A 27,221-nucleotide genomic window follows, 5' to 3' on the forward strand; every position below is an offset into this window, starting at 1 on the left:
GTTTAGAGCCTTTGAAGAGGACAATTGCGTTAATTTACAGATTAAATAAAAATGTTCCATTCTTTAATGTGCCTGCAAAAGTCCTCCTCACAAATTAGCGGTACTTCGGCGTGCGGTGTAATACGACAACTTAATCTGCTTTAGATGTCTTAAGAGGTGCAGATTATAGAACTGTTACGTTGTTCCTTACTTCTGGTTTACAAAGTTGTAAGCTTGATGCTTTTTGTATTGTGCAATTAGAAAAATGATATGCTTGTAAAAAAATCTGCTCCATACACTCTGTATATTGTAACTTTTCCTTCTAAACACAATAAACCTAACTGAGCTCAGTCGATGCCACAAAAAGACTGCTTCTCTTTACCCAAGTATTTGGATAGGAGTTCTCGAGTTAAAGCTTTTTCTTAAAAGCTCACTTGTAAAGAAAGAAAGAAAGAAAGAAAGAAAGAAAGAAAGAATAAAAGCTTCAACACTGCCCATACACACTTGTGGGTCAAAGCAAAGAAAAAGAATCGATGCAATTCTTTTGAACCACAGAAAATATTTTATTGGGTCTTCTGCCGCACTGTCCAACGAAACACCCGAGGGCAGTCCTCCCAATCACTTCATTGTAAGTGCACTGTTGTTTAAACACTGCTTCACAGGTTGCGCGCGCGTGTATAAATTACTGTACAAAAACGAAAGCCCTGCTGCAATTCAGGTTGTTCTATCTTCCTCCTTATGGGCCATCCTGCGTGAACCGCACAAACAAACAGCACTGCCGGGGAGGCCATTCCTTCTCGAGGTACACATGGAAAAACTAGGTCGCCACCGGCAAACCTGCCGCACAGTACTGGCATTGTGTAGTGGTTAGCGGGACCACAAAGACAGCCTTGTCACATGCGCCTTGGTTAATATGATCTTACATGAATAAGTGCACACTTCGCACCATTTGTTAAACCAATGAGACAGTGAAAGACCATGCGTCTGTTAAACCGAGCACAGTTAAAAGCCATTTTATATAAATGAATCATGCAAAGACCTTTGAGAAACCAACAAGGCAGCAACAACTCAGATGTGGTCTTAAAAAAAGAAAGAAAAAAAGAAACCACGAACTGCTGCCACTAATGTTGATGTATCACAGCTCTTGGTGGTGCTCCAACAAATGCTCCAAAGAAAATTAGTTTATCTCCAGATGGTATTGAAACATTCCTGTCACACGAGCCTAGGTTAAGGTCATCATCATTAGCCTATTTTTATGTCCCCTGCCAGGAAGAAGGCCTCTCCCAGAAATATCCAATTACCCCTGTCTTTCACACTAGCAGATTCCAACTTGTGTCTGCAAATTTACTGATTTAATGGCCCCACAAAATTCTCTGCAGTTGAAGGCGATATTGTGTAAATCGGTGCATGCTTGCCGATGTTTCTTAAACCAACAAAACAGCAAGAGAGCATACATCCATTAATCCAAACAGATATAAGTCATCTTAAGAAGAATTCATTCAAAAATGATAATGCACTAACGAAACAGCAACAAAGCAGACATGCAACAAGCAAGGCCAGTGTACTGCTCTGATCAGCGCCAGTTCACCACACTTTTAGATGGTTCACAGACAATAGTTTTCCAGAAAACTCATTTATCTCAAAATGGCATTTAAGTGAACATAGACGAAGGATGTTTTGTGTGCACTAGCTGAAACTCGAGACCAGTACGAAACAAGAAATGCATGAATACTTTGAAAGTAGCCAATACTGGTGTCATCAGTGCTGTCAGACCACGGTTTCATGTCCTGCACAGTTTTTCAGCGTCATTTACCTGCTTTCGAAGTTAAAAAAAAGCTCTACCATGGCAAACTCATCTCGCAAGTAGAAGGATTTCACTCTGCAAGTATGACAGTCGCTAAAGCTGGAGTCGCACACTGGATGTGCTCACGGACAGATCGGATATGTGACATGCACTGGATCACTTCGTAGCAAGCCTCCGGCGCAAACGTGAAGAAGCCAACAATCCCAATGGTGAATGGGCTTCCCGCTGCATCGCAAAACGCTTTGTGGGGACTTGGGGAGCACCATGGGAACAGGTGACGTATGATCATGCGATATGCAATACACGAGTTCAAATCACGATTTGCTCTGCCATGCGAATACAAGATATTTTTACTTGATACTGAAGTGTGTCTCTAATTGCCAATGTGACATGATGCAGCCGGTGTGACACGCAGCAGAATTTGCCGACATCGTGTTACAGTAAGGCTACGTATGATGATGTTGCTCACTGTACAATAAAAACAAGGCATGCGTTTTCTTTTGGCAGCACTCTCGTATGCCAACTGCAGGAACGAAGGGAGCCTTTGTCATCAAGCTGTTGCGACACATACAGATTCTGGGTACTGAAACCAAATATTGTTCGTAGAAACAAGTATTATAGTTAATCATTCAGGTTGCTTCAGCACTTGCTGACATTTCTTAAGGATTTAAAGGGTTATTACCTTCACTTGATGCAAAAAGCAAAAAAGAAAAGAAAAAGTGAAAAGCCAGTTGAATACAAGGACAAAGTGTCTCGACAGTGTGGCGCTAGTCACAGCGACATTTCAATGCAACAAATTGTGCTTTTAAGCGTGAACACAAAAGACCGCTTTAAACGGGAGCTCATGGTGTCACACGCACTCTGAAAACAAGTCTAATGACCATATTTGGACTGTGCAATAGTGCGAGAAACGTTAATTCGTAATAGTCCTGCCACGCAACCGAGACGGTAGTGTCAGACGACTGAAAACTAATTAGCATTGCCAAAACGCACATAGATGTAGCTTGGAGTGACAGCACCTATAGCTACTATATTTTGTTGACAAGCGCCTTGTTTGCCAAAGCACTTGTAACAGCTAAGTTCTCGATAGCTCAAATAGGTGCGCATTTCTATAAGAGCGACCACACGTACTTGGTGCTTGAACAAATAGACCCAAGCAAATATTTTTTTCACGTTTTGCAGATATCTTTTAAAGTCATCATCGTCATCAGCCTGGTTACGCCCACTGCAGGGCAAAGGCCTCTCCCATACTTCTCCAACTAAAGTATTTAAGTGTTTAAAGTTTTAAAGTGTTTGTCCTCAAGTGGGGAAAAAAATGCAGGCTGTTACATGGTTTACACAAGTGAAAATGTAGCCCGAATGTCATGCAGCTACAGTAATTTTATGAAGTCCAGTGTGAATGTTGTGCCATTGTGGTCTGTCAGTAGAGGCCTTATTCTGCTACCACTGTAGAGTTGACTGGGGTTGTTTTGTGAAAAGTAAACAAGCCTTCCAGACAGCTCTAAGAAATAGGTTCAGAACTATTGAATTTCAGTTGGTGCAGGTAAGCACGTAAACTTGAATGTGCCCCATCGATGACAATTGCTAATACTTCTTTTGAAAAACTGAAGAATGAGCTGTGAATGGCACGAGACAGGGCAATCAATAGCCAATACAGAGATGTGCACAGGTCTACAGGAAGAAAATTATGGTACATTAGGATGTACGATTTGAGAAATACTGTTCAGCTACACGGCGTCAAATGTAAAAGAAACAAAGACTAGAAGCAGCCTTGATCTTGACAATCCTTGTTTCTTCAAAGAAATATTCTTCACTGATGTAAGCTGAGCAGTAATGGCAATGCAAGCTTCTTTATGCGATGTTGACATCAAGTTGATGGGTGGTCTCGACAAACAACGCTTCTGTGTTACAAATACTGACAGCCATGACAATCTGAGGCCAGCTTAGTTGAAGACAGCAAAATAACTGCAACAGAAAAGGAAATGCAAATTGACGAGCTGCAAGTCTGCGTCACTTTTAAAGTTGTACACCCTTTCGAGTGTAATTCTGCTGTACAACCACTATCAATCAGGTGTACATCTCCATCAATGCCGCGAGCCTGGTACGTTTCTGCTGGAAATGCTATGGTATGCTAATGTGCCCATGCCTTTCTTGACAGGAATACACCAGATGCGTAGTGTTGTGATCAGAAAACACACACAAGCTTGACAATTATTCAGAGGCTAACGACACTCCAAAAGGTTTCTTTTTTTTTCTTAGGTGATAAATGGGGTGCTGCGACTCCTTTATACTCCTAAGTATATTCTTTAAAACCATGCAGGTGTGCTGTGACCCCTTACACCCCGAAGGGTTTCTTTTTTAAGGTGAAGGTAAATGGGTGTTGCTACACATGATGAAGACACCTAATGAGAGCACCACAGAGGTGAAAACAAAAACTTGGATGACGCTTAAGCTTCGCCTTTAAGAGTGGAACGTGATAGCATTCAAAGATCCCCGACTGCTTCTCGCGCTTCCTAGCAACTGCAGCTTATGTAACCGTAATGTTTACACGGAAACGCTGGTGCGAATGCCATGCGCAAAGGTGAGCTTTCTGCTAGAAACACAATGGCCTCTTGTGTGGGCCGATCCCAGAGGTAGTGCCCAGCCGCGCCAAAGAAATTGCATCACTTTAAGGTTTCTGTCATTGTTCAGCACTTCTAATACTAAGTCTGAGAAGAGTTAACATAAAAGGTATGCGCTGTCGTTCTCAAAATTGCGAGGAATAACTTTGTCAAGAATGCAAGACAAGGCATGAGCAGCTTTAGTGACAGATTGATGTGGCAATATAACTCTCGTATACTGCAAGTCATATAGCAAGCCGTGGCATGTACGTATACTTAAATACGTGCGAAAATTTTCACTCGGGGACAACTTTGCTGACACTGGATTTCCTGCGACATGGCGTCCTTAACGCTCTCGCTTTAAAAGTAGACACCCATGCTGACTTCACACTGACAATTACTGTGCGACTAACTACACACCAAAAGGTTTTTTTTTTAAACATGGTAAAGGGGCGTTACAACTCCTTTACACTCCAAAGGATTTTTTTTAAAACCATAAAGGTGCTCTGCAACCCCATAACACCCCAAAGGGATTTTGAGACAATCGAGTCATGCTGCTCGAAGGTTTCTTTTTTTTAAAGTGAGGGCAAAGGGGCGTTTAGACATGGTGAAGACAGACACCTAATGAGGGCATCAAGATGTAAACAAAAGGAGACAAACATGCTGACTTCACGTTTCTTCCCTGTTATCAGCTAAAGCTGTTTTTCACAATGATTCTTTTCCTTTATGTTCTTGGCCTTCGCTGTACTGAGTGGCTTATCCTGGTGATAACAGCATGCCGGGTGCACGTGCCACTGATAAAGGGTGAAAAGAATGAATAAAGGAGCTGTCGAGAAATTAACGATAACATCCCGCTGAAAACTTGTGGTAGCCTTTCTCAAGCTAGCTTAATCCAGCTTGTGCTATATGGGATGTGACGTATACGTGCCAGTCTTGTCAAAGCAGTGTAATCCAGTCGACAGTCCTTGTAACGGAATGCTTGGGGCTCACTTCATTGCAAAGCTCGCACAGTGCACAGTTCATACGAGAACATGGACAGCATTATTCCTACGTTACACGGGCCATCTCATTGCACAGACGTTTAAAGATACAAGAATAAATTTGGGCCTGGGCACCTTTTGCAGATGTGTTCTCTCGCATGCATCTGTTACGCCACACTAATCTTGAAGCAGTGGCAAGCTGACGTAAGTTGCTGCCAATGCATTAAAAGGCGCTACAATTGATGCACTTGTACGATGAATAAAATTTCAAGAATGTTAATTGTCAGTGTAAATTATCCTTGCCTCTCTCTCTCAAGCAAAGCTGAAGTACTCTCTACAGCTGTTAACCCATTAAGTATATTCTTAGATCTACTGTGCTCCAAGATCTGCTCCTGGCTTTGAACTACTGTTCAAGGCCTTCAGCGGAAAACTTATGAAGGCCTTCCATATATTACCTTACAAAAACGAAAACAGCTGCGCCAGGTGCCGCAGACTTGTATGCCACATTACAGCTAAACAGAAAGTCTTATGCATCTGGCGATGCCAGACTCACTTCGAGGAATTAGCAAACTGATGTATCACATAGTCGATGCATTAAAATACAGTAGAATACTGTGCACCCTGTATTGATCGTTATTGCTTTTATGCTTCTTAAAGTGAGGTACAAAATATACTTCACGAGTATTGTTTGAAACGTACTTTTGTATCCCCCCTCCGCCACGTAATGCAAGGGAGGTTGTTTAAAGGTACATAAATCTGCGACGCCATACTAGCGACACTGTCGATGTGGTCTGCGTGTGTGATTTTTTAAGAAATGTTCAGCATCCATTACCTCCTGCGACAAGGTTTTTCTGCCACATCAGTTCAAATAGTTTTGGAGCAATAGTTCGCCAGTGTGCTAACTCAGTTTTGTCTTTAGTATGCCTTTAAAGCTGTATCGGCCGAGGCAGAAACCCATGATGTTGACTTGTGTATCACGTGCTCAACAGATTTGATAAAGTGCTATGTTCTGAAGATGCTCTGCGGGCTAAAAGAGAAACGAAAGATGTCATTATGGAGCACTCTGAATACATTTTGAACACCCATGGTTCTTCAGCGCGTACATGAATGCTTCTGCATTCCGTCTAACATTGTTGCCGCTCGTAACCCTTCTATCCCCTTGGATTTATCCCGGTGCAGAGAAGCCGGTTCATGATCTACAGTGCAACAGGATGGAGACAACGAAATGACGCACAGAGATCACGGCACCCGTAAAATTGCTGAATCTTTATGGAATGAAAACCACGTGCAGTCTTGAGTGAGCCAGCCATCCATTCCTCTAAGATGCAGTTTGCCTTTTTAGATAATACATAACTGCACTTCGCCCATGTGACTGTTTTGCTATCCCAGTTTTGACGCTAATGTTTTTTTTGTGACCTTGTATATATAATCGACTCATGTTTTCAATAAAACTTCAATTGGAAGACGATGCTCGTGCCCACCCTATTTTTCCCCCCCATCTCCGTTTTGTGTTGTAAATCATGAATCTGTCCCAACTTGCCCTGCAGTCCATTTTTATTCAGAGCAGCGGGCTAGAGGAGTCGAAGTCAGGCAAACTTCGTAGCCATTTCTTAAAGAATCCTCTCTCCCTGCATTCTCCCTTCATTTAGATTGCAGCCAGGAGACTACAGCCCGCAACCTGGTGCTTGGAGGCAGAGCACCAGAACCACTGCAGTGTTTCGTCAAATGCTGCGAGAGCAGTGTTGGTAACTTAGCTAGAAATTGAATTAATAAAAGCAAGGTGCAGAAGACCAGGACTCAAGAAGAAGAACACAAATGACAGGACCGGCACCGGTCCTGTCATTTGTGTTCTTGAGTCCTGGTCTTCTACGTCTTGCCTTTATTAATTCAAGCATGAACCAACTAGCCCAAGCAAGAGTTTTACTTTAGCTAGAAAGTTGCCAAGCTAAATGAGTTTTTGGCAATGTTAACGACGGTTTCGCATTTGTGGAGTCTTAGAGATTATGCTAGCGACAAAAATAGCCAGCGAATTGCCCCGGCAAAATTCCTCGAGGGACGCTTACTAAAGGGGACATGGTATGCGCGGTTATTTGGTCGCTACTTTTAAGGACATGCTGAAGAGCTCACTAGTGGGGCATATCAAAGCTGTTTGATCTTGGCAAAGCAGAATCTTAAGATTTAAAAGTGTTTTTAGGAAAACAGTTTTTTTTCGTCCTTTCTCGCATTCCAACCATTAGCCTGTAACAGCTAGAAGTAATTCAAAGCTGCAGTTTAAAAATAATAGGGACGACATTTAGGAAATGAACAAGTCACCATCATCACTTAGCAACTTATTTTTACTGAAGATTGAGCGTTTTGGGATGTGAAGTCGCGATTTTGTCCAAATGAATGTTACCAACACTGTGGAAGAGGGACCGTTAAAAAAAAGGAAAACAATAAATGTAGACGTGCACGAAATGTAAGACTGGGCTGAAATTAAAACTCCGAGCGCATAGTGGCTACAGGCATCTTCTGCAGACCTCGCGCGCATGCCTAATTGCTGGATTACTAAGCTGAAGATGCTTTGTTCACTTAAATGCCTTGAGGAGTAAATGCTCCTGGCCTCTGATTTTGGTGACACCTCGCAGGATGTTTCAAATGCAGCAATCAAGTCAAATATTGAAAGTAACAAAAAAATAAGACCACAACTTGGTTCTCACTTGAGCGTCAACACTGTGACAGGTGAAGCTGCGCTGATGTTCGAAGTGCAGCACCCTATAATACGCACACACGGCATACCGCAACTTACAAACGTAAAAAAAAAAAAAAAAAAAAACGCGTGGCTTCCTGCCATCTCTAAACACATCTGTCACAACACAGCCTTTCTTTAATTTTACATGCATACATAACTGGGATGCATACTGCATGCAGTAATGTCTTTTTTTTTTGTAGAACAGTACATGGCGACATAGCTGATTAAAATGCCAGCATAAATCTGTCAAAGTTAAATGTATGCCATCAGAAAAAAAAAAAAAAAACGCATGCAAGGCATGTAAAACGAAACAAATCGGCACTGCTCAATCAGTTTGTTTAAACGTAATCTCATTTCGAATTATGCTTCCGTTGTTGTACAATGCAGCAGCGGAACACACACATGCATCATGCACCGATTCCACCCCTCCCCCACGCCAAAGAACTACGATAAAAAATGCCAGGCCCGGGCATCGCGAGGTTAGTTCTCGCCACATGCCTTAGATGTTACTCAGGGTGAATGCGAAAGCACAGAATGCGGTAAGGCTTCGTCAGCCCAACGTATCTTCCTTTCACTAGGAAAAACCAGTCACAACCAGTGGAACAGAAGGGGAAAAAAAAAATTACAGGTGCAACCCTTACAATCTCGGCGTTGCCGATGGCGACGGGACTAGAAGGAAGAAATGCCATCCCCCTGCTTCGAGCACTCTTTGTTCAGAGAGCAGCATGCACATTCAGTTTTGAAGATGGCGGACGCACGCACACGGTGAATGAAGACGTCTCTTCGGGGCTCGAGTCCGGTAGTGATGATGATGGCACGGACACACTAAACACACACAGCACGGCGGCGGCAGCAGTGGACACTTGTGACGGAGTGCACAATTACGAAGCTGTCGTCATCGTCGACCCGCAATGGGTGAACCGCGGACGTGTCGGGGCGGCTGGCGATGGACTGAACGCCGGTCATTCGACTCTCTCCGATTTGAAGAGCAATGTTGCTGCAGGACGGCGACTCAAGTGACTGCCCTGTCGTGATGCAGGGGACCGGGGTGATGGCGGGAATGGACGCGCCGCTGGTGCCGCGTTTGCAGACGTGCGCTGTCCTCACCGGAATTCGTATATCTGGATGCTGTGCTCCGGCACGTGCCGCAGCGTTAGTGACTGGTACCTGCCAAGAAAAGAAAAAAAAAAAAAAAGCATGTTTTTTTTTAAATGGTTGCAAGCAGCTGCTGACATTCAAGATACCGAGATGTTTTAGTGAATCACAAGGGAAAGAGAGTCTTTACTGTGGTGCACTTGAGAAGCACTTAAGAACACTAAGGTAAAACAATTTCATACCAGAACTGGTATTCAGCTATGTAACTACATACTCATACTCTCTAAATTTTTTCACATATAAACAATATAAGTAAGGTTACAGGCTTAGCTGTAGAACAAATGTGTTCAGACACTTCTTTCAGCAGATGATTAAAGTATGGAATTGTTACAGTATGGCTAACGTTGCTTCTTTTCTTTGCTAGGATGAGTGTCTTGTTTCGTAACTCGAGGCTTGACAAGTACCTGCATATTTCTATTTATGCAAAATGTTTGACAAAGTGCTACAAAACAATCGTATACACTTGCGAGAGCTGCTGCCTATTCATCATTGCGGATATAAGAATTGTTTAAGCCATGAACATGGCACGCAATCTTTGGCTGAAACTCTGACTGGAATCGCGAGTATACGGTGGCGCAATGGTTATCATCAGCAAAAGCCACATGGAACTGAAATGATTTTTTGGATGGCTTATCAGACGATTCGTACGGGTGATCTGCAAGTGATCAGATGGACACACGGGGAGGCAGCGAAAGACAAGGCAGTTCACAACGGATGGATCCGAGAAATAGCTGGAGTGGAGGACATTTTAGGCGAGGTTCAAAACTAATGAGCGAGGCAGTCCAACCACAGACGACTACAGTAGCAGCAAAACATTCGTGGCAACAGCAGAGTTGATCTGTTTAATCTGGACGTACCATTCAGAGCTTCGGTGGTAGTAGTAGCCTTCAATGGTGGCCGACTTTTTCTGGAAGCAGATGTAGTAGAAGCCCGCAAAGGATGCCCCATTGATGTCCTTGATGGTGTGGTCAGGAACCAGAAAGTGTTCCTGCAACGAAAGCACAGTACCGAGGGGCTGTGGGTGTATGTTTGCAACACCGCTTTGGAACGGCTTCAGGTGTGCCTCCCAGACATTTCCGCCGGGATGCAAACTCTCGCCACGGGCATGCAAACCGTCAAGAAGGAATTATGATGCTATGCCCAGGCAGCCCTTGTTGGAAATGGGGAGAGTTACTCAAAAGTTCCCATGATCATGAGCTTAGCATGAGGTACCATTGTGATCAATGATCTTGCCTGGCTTTTTTACCCTCATATTTCTTTATTTATTTATAACCTCGCTTATTTAAGCTAACTCAGCCAGTTATCCGAATGCGCACAATTATGTAGCTTACAAGTAATGCCTAACTTAACCTTGTCATGTCCAAACACAATTCCGCATCAGCAAAAATAGCTTGTTCAGTATATTTATACCAACAATAAAGAAAAACCATGAAATATTATTTGAGTAAGATCTTAATTTTTGAGTTAGCAACTGGTCTGCTGACATATCCACAACGAGAAAACTTGCTCCAGCATATAAAAAAAAAAAACACAACTATCGGCTGAAATCTTAAGATATCAGGATCAGAATAAGATTATTTGAATAAAATGCTTCCGCTAGTCTTGAGACACTTTTGGGAAAAGGGTGCCGGGCCAACTTCACCTGCCCACGAAGCGACAGGCACCACAAACGGTTGCAATGTCGAAAAAAAAAAAAAAAATGAAACCTTCAGAAGCCAGTTTTGTGCAGCATGCTACGCCATGCTAAAGAGAAAGCAGCACTGACAGACCACAAACAGAACACTGTCATCGCATCGTCCCAGCTGGACTACTTACAGGTGACAGGTGTTTAAAATGAACGTGGTGGGGGAAAGACTTGCTATCAGAAACGCTCTTACCTTCCACCTCATGAAAACGTTTTCGGATGCTTTGAGGCTCGTGTAGTTGAAACTGTCACAGTTGAACGTCTTGGTGTAATCCTCGAATGACCCAAACTTGCTCTGTCAAGAGGGAAACTCAGTCATCACAGCATCCTTGCAAAGAGGACAGCGGGTCAAGCAGAAAAAATGAATCGTGCGAGGTCAGTCTATAGATTTTGTGCACTAAAAGGGTTGGCGAAACCTTTTTTTTTTTTAAATTTAGCACTCGTGTTGTTTCGTTTGACTCTCTGTCCTGCTTGTTGTGCTCTTTTATCCTTCACAATGTTACAGCAACTGACAAGCACTTCTGACGTGTATTATCCTGCCCTCAAGAGAAAATTATACCTGTTAGAATTTGTCAATTAAAAAAAAAAATGTTCTGCTTGCAGTGAATGTGACGTCTATACTACATCTTCGTAACTTTGCACCTTTAACCTAAGTTTACTGACCACTGCTGTCATGACCAATCTATACAGGTAAGTTTCAGCTCATCAGCCTACTTTTTAAATAATGCAAGAACAAATAGACTAGTTACACACACACGCACAAATTTACAGTAGCAGTATAACATATGTACCCAGTGTTTTTTGTCGACTTCCTCGTCAGCGTCCCATTTCCTCGTGAGAAATGGGTACTTCCCGCTGATGATCTCTCCATCAAAAAATGTTGTGAGTGTTGGGTACTCCTCTGTGAGGCCCTTGATCTTCAGGTAGCCGCACAAGTAGGAGTTTGCTTCGTCCACATGCTGCACCAGGCAGAGGAAAGTCAATGTAACGCCAGGGGCATCAAGTCTAGAGAACATCACGACATGGTCACGGCGCCAGCTGCGCTCAACATTAAGTTGTGGCACCTCAACTGCAGGTCGTTCTGCAAACAATCCTTGGGGACACTGGTACTCGGCTGACGTGCGCGGCAAACAGCTTGCCACAGCCTTTCTACACATTTATAAACCACCAGGCTTGATACAATCCTGCGAAGGTGGTGGGGGGTCAAATCCTTAAGGGGATGCACCGATAACTGCTTTATTCTCTCAATCGTGCAAATGCAGATCTGCAAGCGATTTGTTATGTTTACATGTCATTGTACTGAACTTTGTATGACAGCTTACATAAGAGTGGCTGAAAATCGAGAAAAGCCAGCACAGCGACAAGCCGTGCTGGTATCAATGGGAAAGCATTGCTCTCCAGTGCATTATTCAAAAAAAAAAAAAAAAAAAAGAAAAGAAAAGTAAGCCACCATGTCCCCACTAGCTGTGGAATGCTTATGATGATGTATGGATGATGATGCTTCATTTTCCCCCGTGCTAGCGCGTTATGACGCCGTCAGCGGTGCTACGCAGTTAAAGAATACGCAATCACCACGTTCGCGTTTTATGAGCGAAGACGTGTACTTTAACCTTGCATGCAAAAACGCGTTATCTCGCCAAAAAAAGGAGTCGCGCCACTTTTCCCGAGCAGCGATACCTTTCCGCGTGAATCTCGGCGTGATCGTAAGCGCGTGCCAGACTGACAGCGGCGTACGGAATGACAAATTTAGCGTTCACGGCAACGCAGACCTGAATCTCGGGAGTAACAAACGATGCGTAACTCAAGTGCCAGGTACATACACGCTATCTCACACCGATGGTTCGTTCGCTCAGTTTGAGGGCTGCGTTTCATTGCGTCCTCGGAAACTCTGGCAAAAAGCCTTCGGGCATACTTGAATTGCGTCCACGTCCGCGGGGAAAGCACTGCGCAACCGTTATTTCCTTTTCTATATTTTTTTTTCTCCGGCCTAATCCACCGACCTCACACAACGGAGCGGGCGACCCTTCAACGCGACGCAATCTCGGATTTGCGCCGATTGCGCGTTCCGAAGGCCCACTTTTATCGTGCGCTCGGCCACTTACCGCCAAAAAGACTTGCGCACGGCGACAGCATATCGGCCTGCTGCGAGACAACGGCAGGTGCCAACGTCCCGAAATGGCTCTCGGGGGGGTTCTACGCTTCTTTGACGGCGACAACCTGGCGCATCACGCGGGAACAACAGCGGTGTTGCAACAGGCAGGGGGTAGCGTGTGCCAGCGGGCGAGATCGCCACCACAGCAACGCGCACCAAGCACGAATTCGGGCGCACCGCCTAGGTGACCCACCGCGCTGTCACGTAAGCGCGCCGATCGCGAAAGCCGAAACCGTAGCGATCGTCGGTGATCGGGCATCGGGAAAGGCCGGTACCCCACGGGGTACCCGCGCGCACGTAAACGAGCTTAACTGCACCCGAACGCAATGAAAGAACCGTGTTCGTCGGACCATGGCTCGCTCACCTGAAGCACGACTTCGACGTCGTAGCTGTTGCCTTTGCTCTTCTGTTGGCCCTGGAACCGGGAGCCGTTGTAGAGCAGCGACCTGGTGACGCCAGGTTGCTGCGCGTTGGCTGGCAAGGGTGGTACGATCTCCGTCGTTCTTACGGGCATGGCTGACGGTTCGCTGCTCGGCGGCGGCACTCACCGCAACGACAGGTGACCCAAACCCCTCTGTGGCCTCAGCAGCGAGCAGCCATGTTGAAGGCCCCTCTCGTGTGACGTCGACAAAAGCGCGTGAAAAAATGCGCCTCCCGATTGGTCGGAGGACACGGAGACGCGATTACGTAAGCGCACGCGTAGACGGGCAGCCGTGTGCCAGATTCTTGTCATAAATAGTGGTACGCATTCTCGAATTTTCCAGCAAGTTGTCGCAAACATTTGTTGTCGACCGCTGCTGTTCCCCCAAGGTGAAGCTCCCGCTGCGAGAAAGTTCTGAAAATTTTTTTAGAATTGCTGTTTATGGAATATAATTACGGAATAAAATTCAGATGTGCCCGACTTATCGCTACATGCATAAATGAGAAAGTTGTCGGTGCTCTCCGCCTGAGGGTGATTTTTTTCTCTCGGCGCGTGGCTGAACGGCGGCTACGTCTGCCGGTTTTCAATTCAGCGTGGTTAGTTTCTGACCTGTGGAGAAAGAAGTTACAAGACACTGTCAAAAAATGTTCGGGTATACGTGTAAAATAGGTCGTGCTCTATTAGTTGCTCGAGCCGTTGTGATCTCCGGTCGTCATTCGAAGAGGTTCTATCCAGGTAATCTACCATAATTCCCGTTTTGGGATACTTTACGACGAGGCGATCAACGATGCGATGCGTAACAAAAAGTTTTGCCCTCTTGCCTCAAACTTTGGCAACGAAGTGCTGTAAAAAATAGTTTTTCTGGTTAAATGCTCACGTTTTCGCTGTTCTATCACCATCGCCATCTCTGAGCAGCAGCGTTTTGCATTGTACAGGAACTGAGGGTAAATTAATCACCTGACATAATGTTTATGTTTTTTTAACACAGCCAAGAAGAAACGGTTTTACAAAGAAGTCAGCATAGTCCGATCTGGGGGTGAGTTTGATTTTACAAGCGCACATAAGTCGCCCAACATGGTTTTTTTTTTATTGTGCCACAGATAAGTTTCGCTTTACACCGGTTTACAGATCAATTCGAGGTCTGCCTCGACCAGAGGAAGCTCAAAACGCCCCTGGGAAAACTGCTGCTCGTTCCAAACGAGGCGTTGGCGGTTGCTGTCGCAACAGAATGGGATTGCCAGCAGACAGAAATCAACCCCAACGAAATGCACCTGGTCAGTCACTGAAGGCTGCTCATTTCTTTCATACATTGCACTTGGAAAGATAGGTAGATGTATGTATGTATGTATGTATGAAGACGGAAAGGAGTTGTTGGCGAGGTGTGGGGAGAGGTAGATGGCAGTGGTACATGAACTAATATATATATATATATACACACATTGTCCAAATAGCACTGTATGCCTACTGCTCACAGAAGCAATGCAAGCACACAGAATGTCCTTTTGCAAGCACATTTTGCATGACACGACACATGTTCTCAAGATGAGCGTCTAGGCCCGTCTCACAGAGAAAGTCACATAGTGATAATATTGCGCATTGGGCCTGGTTGACCTAGGTTTTGTTTGTTGGCTTATTATGATATATATATATATATGTATATATATATATATATATATATATATATATATATATATATATATATATATATATATATATATATATATATATATATATATATATATATATATATATATACACACACACACACACATACATCTCCCACCTTAAATGGGTGGCAGTCCAGGCGGTCTATACAGTCCTTCGCTGTGCTGTGTACTGAGGGCACACACAAAGTACCTTATTTGCACGTAAATAATGCGGCTGCAAGTGTAAGCCAAGCGAGGCCTTCTGGTCTCTCTCTCTCTCTCTGCCTGTCTCTCACTCCCCCCCCCCCCCCAAATATATATTACAATTATATGTGTCACGAAACCCAAATATAATGTGAGGCGCATTCTTAGGCTGGCAATTTCGGGGGAAAAAACGCGTTATATTTTTGCAAATATAGTAGGCAAGTTATTGTCTCTGGAATCTGCTCTTATTGGAATTTCTTATGAACTATTGAAGAGGAATGGGCGACCCTTTTACATGTGGTGATATACAGGATCCTCAAAGTTAAACTATCAGTAATTTTAATGAAAAGGCTATGATAGCTAATCAAGTGCTGCTTGCACTGGTGGTTTATGTGCTTTGGCATACACAACTTTCGTGATAAAGTGGAAAGAGCAAGTATGTTATTAAATTGTAAAATTTCATAATTAGGGCATACTAAAAACTTAAAGACAATTGTATTCAAAGGCAACTCCATTTTATTTAACATTTCTAAAGCATCTGTGTTCTGAGATATTCATAGTCAAGTTTAATGCTCAGTACAGTAAGCTTGCATTGAGAGGCGGCAGTTTCGATACAAAACGAGTTTTGATACAAAAATTAACCCCTCCCCTTCTTAGGAAAATGAAAACTATACACCTATGGTAGTCTCCATCTCACACTCTCTGCACCGTACAAACTATATTAACAAAAGTAGAAGTAAGAAGAAATAAAGAAAGAATTATAGATGACCCTGACTGCCATATCTTTCAGTGACTGAACAGGCATCAAATGTTATGCCGTCTATTCTAACAAAGTTGTTTCTTTTTGCTCCTTAGACTGGCCTTTGCAACACGGTCGTGGACAACCCTTCCAAAAAGACAAAGGAAGATACTGCGTCCGATATACTGGAGTTCCTGGAATCGGACACTCTTTGGTTAGGTTTACTCTGCAGCAGGGCTTAGTCTGGGTCTTTCCGGGCTGCTCTCTTCATGCACGTTTTGTACGAAAGTCACCGCTTGCTACAGTATGTAGTTTTTAAATTTTTTGTGACTTGCTGTCTTCTATCCACGCTTGCAAACTGTACGCCTGCTATAGGTTGCCCTTCTCATTTGGGACACCAACTGTTCCAAAACCCACAGCTGTGCTTTAGAGTAGCTGGCTTTTGTATTGTAGCATTATGAAATCACGCAAGACGCCTGTACAGACCTTTAAAAGCCATTAAAAAGAAAAAAAAAAAAAGCTGAAGGGCATACATTTTATCAAAGATCAAACAATGTAATCTGCTATGCTTGGGCATGGTGGTATCTAGTTGTGTATAATCGTTTAACAGCTGATTTGCTAGTGCAGATAAAATAAGTCAGATCATTTCAGTCCCATGAACTCTTGCACCATCAGTATTTATTCTGTCCGTGAGAAGTAGAACTGTACTTCCATCATTTGCAGCATAGTTGCTTCAGATGGAAATTTTTCTGCTCTATCCTGCATCCAATATCGGTAGCAACGGCCCAACTGAAAGGTATCTATGCACATTTCATTTTTCTCCCATTATTATCCGGGCAATTTCATGGATTGAGGCAAATCGTTTGTTTGTTTGCTTACTTATACTGCTAGCGCCTGTGGAAGGCCATTATAGGAGTGTAAACATACAGAACAACTGGCAAAGATTGCACGTGCATCATTTCATTGCTTACAAAGTGTTGCATTGATGTCGTTTCACATATCAGGCGTTTGACATAAACAAATGCAACACAAAACAATTAGTGCAAGCACTGCTCAGTGTAATAGAATAATTAACTCAAATAACTGTTATACGAGAGTGAACAAACAAGTCTAAGCAATTAAGGGATGTAATTAACCAAAAAATCGGGAAGCATTTTCCATTCCCCAGTGGAGAAAGACTATTTTAAAAGCGTAATTTCGTGTTAACGGTGGTGCAGCATACATGCTACGCTGTGGAGAAAGACTATTTTAAAAGCGTCATTTCGTGTTAACGGTGGTGCAGCATACATGCTACGCTGGTGGTGACTGAAGGGCTCATTTGGTCAAAATTGGAAGAAGTTAGAACCGTCGAATGTAGTGAATCTTGCGTACATCAGGTATAGATGACTCCGCAAATTTTGCAAGGATGGAGCAGTGTCAACATCTCTCACTGTCATGGGGAAACGCAGCCCCTGCTGTGTTTCGCCCCCCATACAGGCAGCGCTGCCATTTCGCCGCGGCAAAACTGACATTTCTGCAGAGTATCGCTGCTAATGACCCATGTGTTCGATTTGCTTTATGTGAAACGGGGCATGTAGTGCGCTCCAAGCGTGGCATGCATTGTGAAATGCCACCCCCGTGTGAAACTTTAGCACGAACAAGCCAGTAGTTTAGTTAGGAGAGTCATGTATACTGTGAGGTCTCATTTGTATGTGTGGTTTGGCATGTGCCTGTTCACACTCTTTGTAATCGAGAATATGGTTAGTAGACTTCTGGTTACACTTAATACATTGCCCATTTCTTTTTATTTAGTTATTTCCTCCCCATGGGGGGGAGGTTGGTGTACCCACTGCAAGCTCAGTGTTCATGCGCCTACTTTGTCTGACGGCTTATCATGACACTTGCAGCTATCGAATGCAGGAGCCTGACGAGCTTGTCACCTTGCAAAAGGAGAAGTGGGATCCCTTATTGCGATGGTACGAAGAAAGGTGAGTCGGCGCACTTTATGGCCAATGGCTTATTAAAGGTGCAAGTAAGTGCAAATGCATACAGCAGCCATTACCAAATCTTGACTGGAAGCTTACCACTGCCGCTGAAAAGAAAAGCGTGCAATGATTGCACTCTACTGGTGCTAACACACGGGGCAGAAACTTTGAGGTTAACATAGAAGTTAAGGACTGTGCAGAAAGCGATGGAACGAAAAATATTAGGCGTGAGACAGGGCGAGAGCAGTGTGGATTGGAGAACAAATGGCAGTAGTCAATATTCTAGTTGACATTAAGAGAAAAAAATTGGAGCTGGACAGGCCATGTAATGCCTAGGGCAGATAGATATCTGGTGTACCATTAGAGTTACAGAATGGGAAGTGAAGGGAAGGGAAGCCAAGGGAAGGGAAGCACAGTCGAGGACGGCAGAAAATTGGGTGGGGTGGTGAAATGAAGTTTGCAGGCGTAAGTTGGTATCAGATAGCGCAAGACAGGGGTAAGTGGAGATTGCTGGGAGAGGCCTTCGTCCTGCAGTGGACATAAAGATGGGCTGATGATGATGATGACGACGATGATGAAGGAGGAGCATTAACGTGAGCTGCGTCGGTAAGTTACATCCCTGAAATGGCAAAATGGCTGCTCTTGATGTGAGAGGAGGCCTGGTAAGCCAGAAAAAGTGCTAAAGCAAAACATGAGCGACAGCCATTCCCAAAGTTTCTGCGCCAGCTTGCTCTGACTTCATGGTTTTTAACGGCATCAGTCTAGGTCAAATTAATTGTTGGCTAACTGTTAACAGTTCGTTTACACTAACCAATGCTCATCTAATTTATCACCCGTTATCTCCGGTGAGCCGCAAGGCACTGTCCTGGGGCCACTACTCTTCTCAATATACATTAACCGCTTACCGAGAGGTTGTTCTTTGAAAATTTGTTTATTTGCTGATGATTGCATGATCTATCGTCCCATTACTAACGATGCTGATTGTTGTGCTCTCCAGTCCGACCTTAACGTCATTGAAACTTGGTGTAATAATTGTCTAATGTCTCTCAACATCAAAAAATGTCGCTACTTACTTTCCACTGTCGCCAATCATTTATTTCAGCTGATTACGTTCTCGCCGTTTCTGAAATATGTGCTGTGACTTCTTATAAGTACTTAGGTATTACCGTATTTACTCAATTCTAAGCACCCTCTTTTTTTCACGATTGCGATGCCCAATGTGAGGGGGGGTGCTTAGATTAGAAAAATCTAGAATGACCCCCCCCCTCCCTCTTTTCGCTGCGACATCACGACGAGACGGGTGCGAGAAATAACAATTTATTTTGCAAACATTCAAAGGAAAAATCGGTGCAGACAGTGAACCTACCGCTTGTGTCGGATGCTCAGTTACTATCACTGCCACTCAAGTTCGTTGCACCGCTTGAACCGCCGCTCTGGGTATCCCACAGCAGGTCGTCTTCCGTTCTGTCAAAGTGGTTTGGGATCGAGCACTTCTTAAATGATTTGACCACAACGTCCACTTGGACCCGCTTCCACGCATCCGAAATCCACTTTGCCATGGTTGATGGGGATGCTTTCTGCAGCTTTCGCTGTACAGTCCGGCTGTACGGCGTGCTCGCGCCGCGGACTCCGTGCCATTCGGGATTCCGACGGTTCCGGCTCAATGACAGAGTGAGCAAGCGCGCTTGGCGGCCTTGGCTACACGCTCTTCCTAACAAATAGGGGGGTGCTTAGATTCGCATGCAAACTTTTTTCCCAATTTTCTCGCAAAAATAGAGGGGGGTGCTTAGAATCAAGGGGTGCTTAGAATCAAGGGGTGCTTAGTATCGGGGGGTGCTTAGAATCGCGAAAATACGGTAACTTGTCAAGTCTATGTCTGTAATCTATGTCTTGTCCCCTTCAGTAAAACTACTCGCATATTTAACACTTGTTGACGCAAACTGGAATACGCATGCTCAGTGTGGGACCCATACCAATCTAACCTGGCAACAGCACTGGAATCCACATAGAATCGTGCAGCAAGGTTAATTCACTCTGACTACTCTTAACACTCTAGCTTCACTAAACTTGAGTCATCTTTGAACCGTCCAGCCCTCGAGCGGTGCTCGAGGGCTGGAAGGCCGGCATATCTTTTGTTATAGCCGATGTTTGTTATAAGCATATATTTGCCACACACTGATATCGGCAAGAAGCATCTTATGTTTATTTCATTATACCCAATAATTAATTATAACTGTGTTCGTTATATAGAGATTTCACTGTCCTTTGAGATTCGTGATGAAATGCTGACATACTGGTGCTGAGGTTGCAGCTTTAAATTTAAGGTAGTGGGATTTCGCCTTTGCTTTGCTTCTTGATACTAATCAGTATTTTTTCCATCCACACTGTCTACTGTCACGTTTTCGTGTCCCATTTGGGACAATGAGTCAGTTTAGGCTGGTAAACAGTTCTTTTGAGTCTCTATTTTCATTCAGTAGTTGAGGAAAATGGGGATAATTATTGGAGTAAGTAAAGGCCACGCTTCCTTCAAATGGCCCGCCATTTTCTGGTTGAAAATGCGAGTAGGGAGAGATGTCTCTCTAAGCCTGCTATGTATAAAACTGAATATAAAGCGGGAACATTAGGCTAGTGTCGGCACCATTCCTTCGACTTGCGGTTACTTTGGCTTCCCAATCTTCCGTTCAGGGTAAGAGGTAACCGTCTTGCTAATCGTGTGAACAAAAATTACATAAAAAAAAAACCAACTTAACTTAATTTTTCTCTTTATTGTCCCTTTAAATTATGGATGCCGATCATTGTATGTTGTATCTACATCTTTGCGTGTTACTGGCAACTCTGTCCGACGTTTACCTTTCTCGCAGGTTCAATGTGAAGCTGGAGGCAAAGAGCGACCTGGCGGTGTCAACGCTACCTCAAGAAGTGTGCGATGTTGCTTTCAAGCACCTGATGTCGTATTCATTGTGGGGGCTGACAGGTAAGAGATCAAGCAGGGCTTCCTTTTCATGCGAAAGCATTACATGCCCCATTACGCATAAATTCACTGGCATCGGTGTGACCGAAAGATGGTACCAAAAATGGCCGAAGGCGCAAAGAGTAAAGAAAACATACTCGGACTGACGTCAGATTTCTCAGGGAGGCTCTTGTGAACAAAGTAATCAATGGCTTTGAAAAGAAAGTTTGAATGGAAAATTTCGTTCCGGGTAGGAATCGAACCCGGGCCTCCGGGGTGCGAAATGAGCACGGTTTCCAGATGCAATGGCGGCTCCACGGTTCTAGCTGACTAAAGGTGTGGCCTAGTGTGTGTGGTCATTAGGCACGTGATGGCACAGCCAATAGGGAGGAGGTTGCGCCACGTCGTGAGTATATAACACGAGCGCGTTCATGGTGTTTCGAGGTCTACAAATGGTATAATGCTTTTGCATTCCCACACATAAGCAGTCTTAAGTGTGTCCGCCGAATTTTTTGTTTTGTTTATATTGCGTGATGGGACTGGTTTTGTTATGGAGTTTCGTTCACATTATAGCCCAGCACAGTAGCGTTCAACCAGATCTCACGGCGAGTTTTACTATGCCATTGCTCCTGCAAAGATTGCCAGTGATGTTAGTCCTTGGTAAACTGAATGACAAACGCTGCTAGAAGCTGACGGATTTATTTGTATTTCTCTTGTGGATGTTTGTGACTAACTGGCTTAACTATTTTTTGAAGCCTAGAAACAGCAGACAAAGCATGAAGGATGGTGAAAGACAACACAGGCGCCTGAAATGCAACTGAAATGTTATTGGGAAAAGGCGTCATGTATATATACAAGAAGAACACGCATGTTCCGGGCAATTAAAAAAAAAAGTCAACGAAGTGTGGGCCATGAATCATCCATCAAGGTACAAAGCGTCTGACTGACATTACACTTATACTCGTGTCTGCGTTTTTCTTTGTATGGTATGCCTCGATGGCCAGTTGCGCATGGCTACGTTTACTGTGGTAGTCTTCCAAAAATGTACATGAAAAGGCTCAGGGAAAAATGTGTGCAACAACCCCACCTTCTCCCCTCCCCACCCCATGCACCCGGGATTTCTTACGAATTTTAAAGTTTACAGGTTGGTAGGTACGCCGCTGTGTCTACGTCACTGCCACTGTCGAGCAACTGTGCAAAGGATCCACCCGAGCTTTGCTCACAATCTTTCAGGCATTCAATACGGCGCGGAAAGCCTCAAGTCTTTGATCCTTTTCCAAGCGGCGTTGGCGCAGCACCTCAGTGTGGAACAAGCCGTCATGCTGGGAAGGCTGGAGAGTGAGTTTCAGGTGTGTTCCTCCTTCTTGGTTACTTATTTGTTTTGTGGGCAGTTTGCTGCAGTGTATGTACTCTGCAAGTTGCAACGGAAGGCTAGATAGGTTACCTGCATGCTATCGGCGTCAAATGAGATGCAAACAGCTGAGCACGCAACCAAAGCGTAACTGAAGGTACAGCACGTGCCGTCAGCCAGTCATGATTAGATGCAGGTGGGGTTCGCCCACAGGGTGCAAGTATGCTCGCTTTGCTTCCAGTAGTTTTGCTTGTTTTGTTCGATTTTAGTTTCCTTGCTCTCAAATCAAAGAAAGCAGAAGCAAAACTATCATAGCAGGTCGAGCAGCCGTGCGCCCTTCGGGCAAACCTGATTTTCACACGCCTGTCTCTGGTGATGACTGGCTCACGGCATGCACTGTACCTTCAGTTATGCTTTGTTTGCACGTTCGACTGCTTGTTTTTGATTTCACATTGGCAGCACAAACTCAGTGCTATGGGGCATGCCTCAGGATGTCTTCACTTGGGGAACCTTCTCGTCTGCAAAACATTTTTTGCACGCCTGCTTTTGTACAGTGCGGTCCACTTGAACACCAGTTTAGTATCCAATTTTACATAACTTCAGTATGCTTGCGCCATTAAAAAAAAAATGGCACCATACGTGATGCCATTAGGTAGGCACCAGTTAATTAAAGATCACTGCAGACTTTTTCCTGTCTGATCAGAATAGCAATTGATGCTGGTATTCTAATTAGGTGTTCCCTTTAAGAGTTGACCATTGTGTACACCTAAATTGAGATAATATGCTATTCTAGCTTAACCAAAAGTGCCAATCTACTTTTTTTCCCACAGTTATAAAAAACTGTGGAAAAACAAATGTTAGTGAGGTGTAATCGTGATTGTTACAAGTATACTTGAGGTCTAGTGCAGAATGATTTTCCCAGATGTCGCCGTTTACCCTGCCTTACAGACTTCACCCTATGCAATGAAACATTGTGGCCAGGAGTTGAATAGGTGGCTTATTGCTCACTAACTGAGTGTAATCGTAGCGACCGAGGCAAGCATGTATGAATGCAAATAACGAAGGGAAATTCACTGGCAGTCCCAGGTAGCATTCAGTAGCGAATTGAATGTGCCATTGTTGAAAATAACAGTCTCCGACATCTTCCAGATAAAGGTTGTGTACTGTTGCAAGAACATTGGTAGGGGTGCGGGTATATTCGAAAACTTCGACTAACGATGCAAATCATATTTCTATTCGAAATGCAGAATATTTATTGACTAGTTTTCAGCGCCAACGTGTGAGCACTCTAAAAAATGGGGAAAAAAAGAAAGCCAAACGAGCAAGGAGGTTCATTTTTCCTCGTATCCGTCCTTGAACTACCCGTATCTAATGCGTAGCCCAAGATATTACGCCCCTGTGGGCATCGAATAGATCTCCGAGCAATGTTCCTGCTTGATGCTTTATTATGCCAGTGCTTGTATGCCACCAATGTGATGTTATAATCAAATGGTTAGGGGTCTGGCTGGTGTGTTGCATTATAGTGTAGAGCTTTCCGTATACAATGCTCTCAGCAGTACTCAGCTATGCTTTCGAAGCTGCCACCTTGTGAACCATGCGTTTTTTGTTTGATTTTACAACATTTAGGAGACGGTGACAAAACAGCTCCTGGAGACTAGTCACTGCGATTTCAGTGCCTATCGTTCTGATATCTTTGTTCTTGGTTGAAATTCACAAAGCTTTGAAGTAAAGCTTTGTAGAACTCTATGCAGTGAAAGAAGTCTCATTCAAAAAGAAGTATTTGATTCGTATTGAAATTGGTTTTAAAGGTTGCCAATTGCACACCCCTAAACATTTGTAAAGGCCAGTGTTCCAACACAGCTTCTGTGAAACTAAGGCCTAAGTTTGGGTTTGTTGGTCTTTTATCTTTTCTTAACGTCCCTTGCATCCTGTGACATCTGTCATAGTTCTGCAAAACGTGGTGGCAACGTTTATTCATGTGCACTTCTTTTCCGAAAATAAGTTTTTGCTTTACTGTGCGCATTGCAGACGAGTCGCTGGGGCAGAGTGGAGTGGGCCCACGACCTTGACCGAGAGCAAGTTCTGAGCCGAGTAGCAGCAGCAGTGCTCTTTGTGCAGCTTACGTCCGAGTCGTCCAGCATCGTTTCCAAGTCGAGCGCCGCAAAACCAGCTCATCAGTCATCCGCAGGCTCGGAGAGGTGAATGGCCAACAGCACAATAGGTTCTCCTTCGCCGACTTCAAGTGGTTCTTCGTAGTGGTGCGTGAACTTGTTGAATAGATGTACGTGCTGTCTGCTGCGAAAGTTCCCGAGCCAAAGTGTTCGCAACCAGTTTGGACATTCTGCCGTGCGTAGGCATCGCGATCGGCGGTTGATTGATTGGCTGATGGCGTGTCTCAAAGGAACACTCGGGCAGAAGGAAGATGCCATAGGCTTCGGATTAACTTTGACCTCCCAAAGGTCCCCAGAGTGCATTCAGAGCAATGCACACGAGCGTTCTTGCACCCCGAACAAGCCAGAATGTTGCTGGGAATCAAAGAGTCACAACCTTTTTCTTAAGCAGAAGGTTGTAGCCCTTGAAGCAGGTGTGCTTTCAGGTAATGGCCCAGTTAGTGCCTGCTCTATATTACTATTAGCATTAATTCAAAGGTGACAAGGTTGAAAACGACTACAGAATGGGTTGTTGGATTTCCAAGTTTGTCTGCATTTGTGAGAGGCCTAATTCAGGCTCCAAAGCGTGCATTTGGAACACTACTCCGCTCCATACGTAGCAGGCAACGCAGTGAAAGCTACGCTCATAGTGCGGTGATAGAAGTCCTGCTCTACGTGTTTCCCAGTGCAGTTGTTTCTTGATGTGCGATGCTTCAAACGAAATAAGTACTTCATACATTGAAGATGCAACTTGTCGATGCAAGGTTATGCCAAGGCACATGTTATTTGTGCAGTTTTGCGCTTTTATAATGCGACGGTTATGTTCGGCTGCATAACTGCGACCCTGGGCTGCGGCCACGGGTCACAGAAACATGTCGCTCAGTGTTTAATAGTTTCATATCTGTGATGCCTGCCAGGTAATAATGAAGTCATAGTTTACTATTTAAAATTGTGACACTTACTGTTATATCGAAGTGTATGATGCATACCCATCTTTATCCTTCATGTGACACACTGTTTCTTGGTAGAGAATTCGAGCAGTGAGAGAAGTCTAGCCTTTGTTAGCATTGCCTGCTGTGTACAAGACGAAGTACAAGCAACCGGCTGCAGAGTGATTGCATGTCTAACTCCTGTGGAATTGAGTGCGACAGTGTCATGATCAATATTTACTGTTGCGTTTCAATTGATTCTTATGATGGTTGATCCTAGGTCCCTAGGGACATCTCTACCTTAAAATCGTTCAAGCAATAGCTACACAGCTACGTAGCACAGTGTTCCGAGCTTGGTAGCAAGTGATTCGGCCTGGGAACTTTTGCAACAGCATGTTGTCTTGCAAACTTTAGGTTGCAAGAAGAAACAAGAAATGAATGAGTGGCCATTGAAGCCACACAATGTAATCGTTGGTGACCCCGAAAATAATGAAAGTTTGTGACAGATGCAGCATCACGAGTCTCTTTGTTTGAATTGTCACTGGTAATCATGACTGATCGATAAAATTATTGAAAAAGAGGTTGCATCCAGCATGAAAATACCTTCATTATGTCCAGTATTTGTTATAAGCATATATCCGTTACATGGTGATAGGTTCGTACAATTTGCCTGCACCATCTGAACCAGTTCATCAGGTGCTACACCCTGCCATTAGTTTCGGCGGTGCAGCAATGGCACCCTCTGAACAACATTGTTTGTTCCAAATGGTGCAGGAGAGGTGCACGGCTAGTTCACAATTTCGCTGCACCCTCCCAGCTGACTGTGCCGACTTGGTGCAGACGTGCAAGTGCAAAGCAGCAATGTAGCAGACGACGCAGCACGCACGCTTATGCGTGTCTGCTGTATCTGTGTAACGCGGGGCGTGTCGTTTACATTTGTTTTTGTGTACGTGTATACGAGCACGTAGTGTATTTACCATAGCCCCCAATTCAGCTGTTTGTGCTGATGAATGTGATGCTATTTCGGATTAAACAACATATCTGTTAGCGCTGGTGGTTTTCTTGCGGTTTTAGTGACCTGCAAACGTCGAGAAAACTGTTAAATAAATCACCCGCATGTTGGCCAGTGAAGACTCAAGTTCAGTCCAATATACATGTTCCCTCTGTATTCATGGTAGAGCGGAGGATTGTTCCAGAATACAAGGGGTTAGCAGTTAAACTGAAAGGGGTCAAGACACGGTCATCCAACTATTCTCAGCTCATCATTGTAATTCAGGGTAGAGTGGTAATGTGATTAGGTATAGTTGGGAGCAAAAGTCTAGAGACCACGTGCAATGACAAAAGCTTTAAACTTTTTCTAGCACAGTCCTGCAATGTGGAATTGTCTGAATGCGTTACATTGCTATACATAGGATGTACCGCTCGATTTCAGCCTGCATGCTTAGGCTGTAAAGAAAAAAGAAATCTCTCACGGCATCTGCGGTCTTGAGATTTTTGCTTTTGACAGTAGAGAAAAACTGGACTCGCAGATGCATTTTAACCAGAGATTTCAATTTTAAACCGTTACCTCCAAACCCCTCACACATATGGTGACCACCATTTTGGCGTGGCTTATGTGATGTCGAGAAGTGTGGGGTCAGTGTTGTATTGTCCGCTCTGAAATATTTAGGAACCACGTGCGCACCGTGCCAAGGAAGGTGCAAGCCCACTGCTGTGCAAGTGATTCAGCAGAAACCATTGACCAAGAAGTATGTGGGAAAACGAAACCGCACATATACTGCG

The 27,221-nt window shown here is 44.2% G+C and overlaps 2 protein-coding genes across 2 annotated transcripts; one reads left to right on the forward strand and one right to left on the reverse strand.

Moving 5' to 3' along the window:
* Positions 1–518: 518 nt before the first annotated feature.
* Positions 519–13,736, reverse strand: LOC126529074 (glucose-induced degradation protein 4 homolog). Its single transcript, XM_050176674.3, has 5 exons — positions 13,450–13,736; positions 11,725–11,892; positions 11,127–11,228; positions 10,107–10,237; positions 519–9,261 (listed from the first exon to the last, which is right to left on the reverse strand). Exons 1-5 carry the CDS (start codon positions 13,597–13,599, stop codon positions 9,198–9,200), a joined length of 615 nt encoding a protein of 204 aa, XP_050032631.1. The 5' UTR covers positions 13,600–13,736; the 3' UTR covers positions 519–9,197.
* Positions 13,737–14,022: 286 nt separating this feature from the next.
* Positions 14,023–26,486, forward strand: l(2)k14505 (ATP synthase mitochondrial F1 complex assembly factor 2 homolog l(2)k14505). Its single transcript, XM_050176671.2, has 8 exons — positions 14,023–14,241; positions 14,495–14,542; positions 14,635–14,780; positions 16,212–16,309; positions 17,982–18,062; positions 20,921–21,033; positions 22,243–22,358; positions 24,389–26,486. The coding sequence occupies exons 1-8, from the start codon at positions 14,151–14,153 to the stop codon at positions 24,560–24,562; spliced, it is 867 nt and encodes a 288-aa protein (XP_050032628.1). The 5' UTR covers positions 14,023–14,150; the 3' UTR covers positions 24,563–26,486.
* The last annotated feature ends 735 nt before the right edge of the window (positions 26,487–27,221 follow it).

Source organism: Dermacentor andersoni, chromosome 8 (genome assembly GCF_023375885.2).
Source record: "Dermacentor andersoni chromosome 8, qqDerAnde1_hic_scaffold, whole genome shotgun sequence".
Lineage (NCBI taxonomy): Eukaryota > Metazoa > Arthropoda > Arachnida > Ixodida > Ixodidae > Dermacentor > Dermacentor andersoni.

What these genes read in the sequence shown, in the direction of transcription:
- LOC126529074 (XM_050176674.3), bottom strand. Translation starts at nt 13,599, where the DNA reads ATGCCCGTAAGAACGACGGAGATCGTACCACCCTTGCCAGCCAACGCG. An exon ending in ACGTTTTCATGAGGTGGAAG is followed by an intron (nt 10,238 to 11,126) that starts GTAAGAGCGTTT and finishes CTTTCGTTGCAG; the next exon opens with GAACACTTTCTGGTTCCTGA. An exon ending in TACCACCGAAGCTCTGAATG is followed by an intron (nt 9,262 to 10,106) that starts GTACGTCCAGAT and finishes TTTTCTTGGCAG; the next exon opens with GTACCAGTCACTAACGCTGC.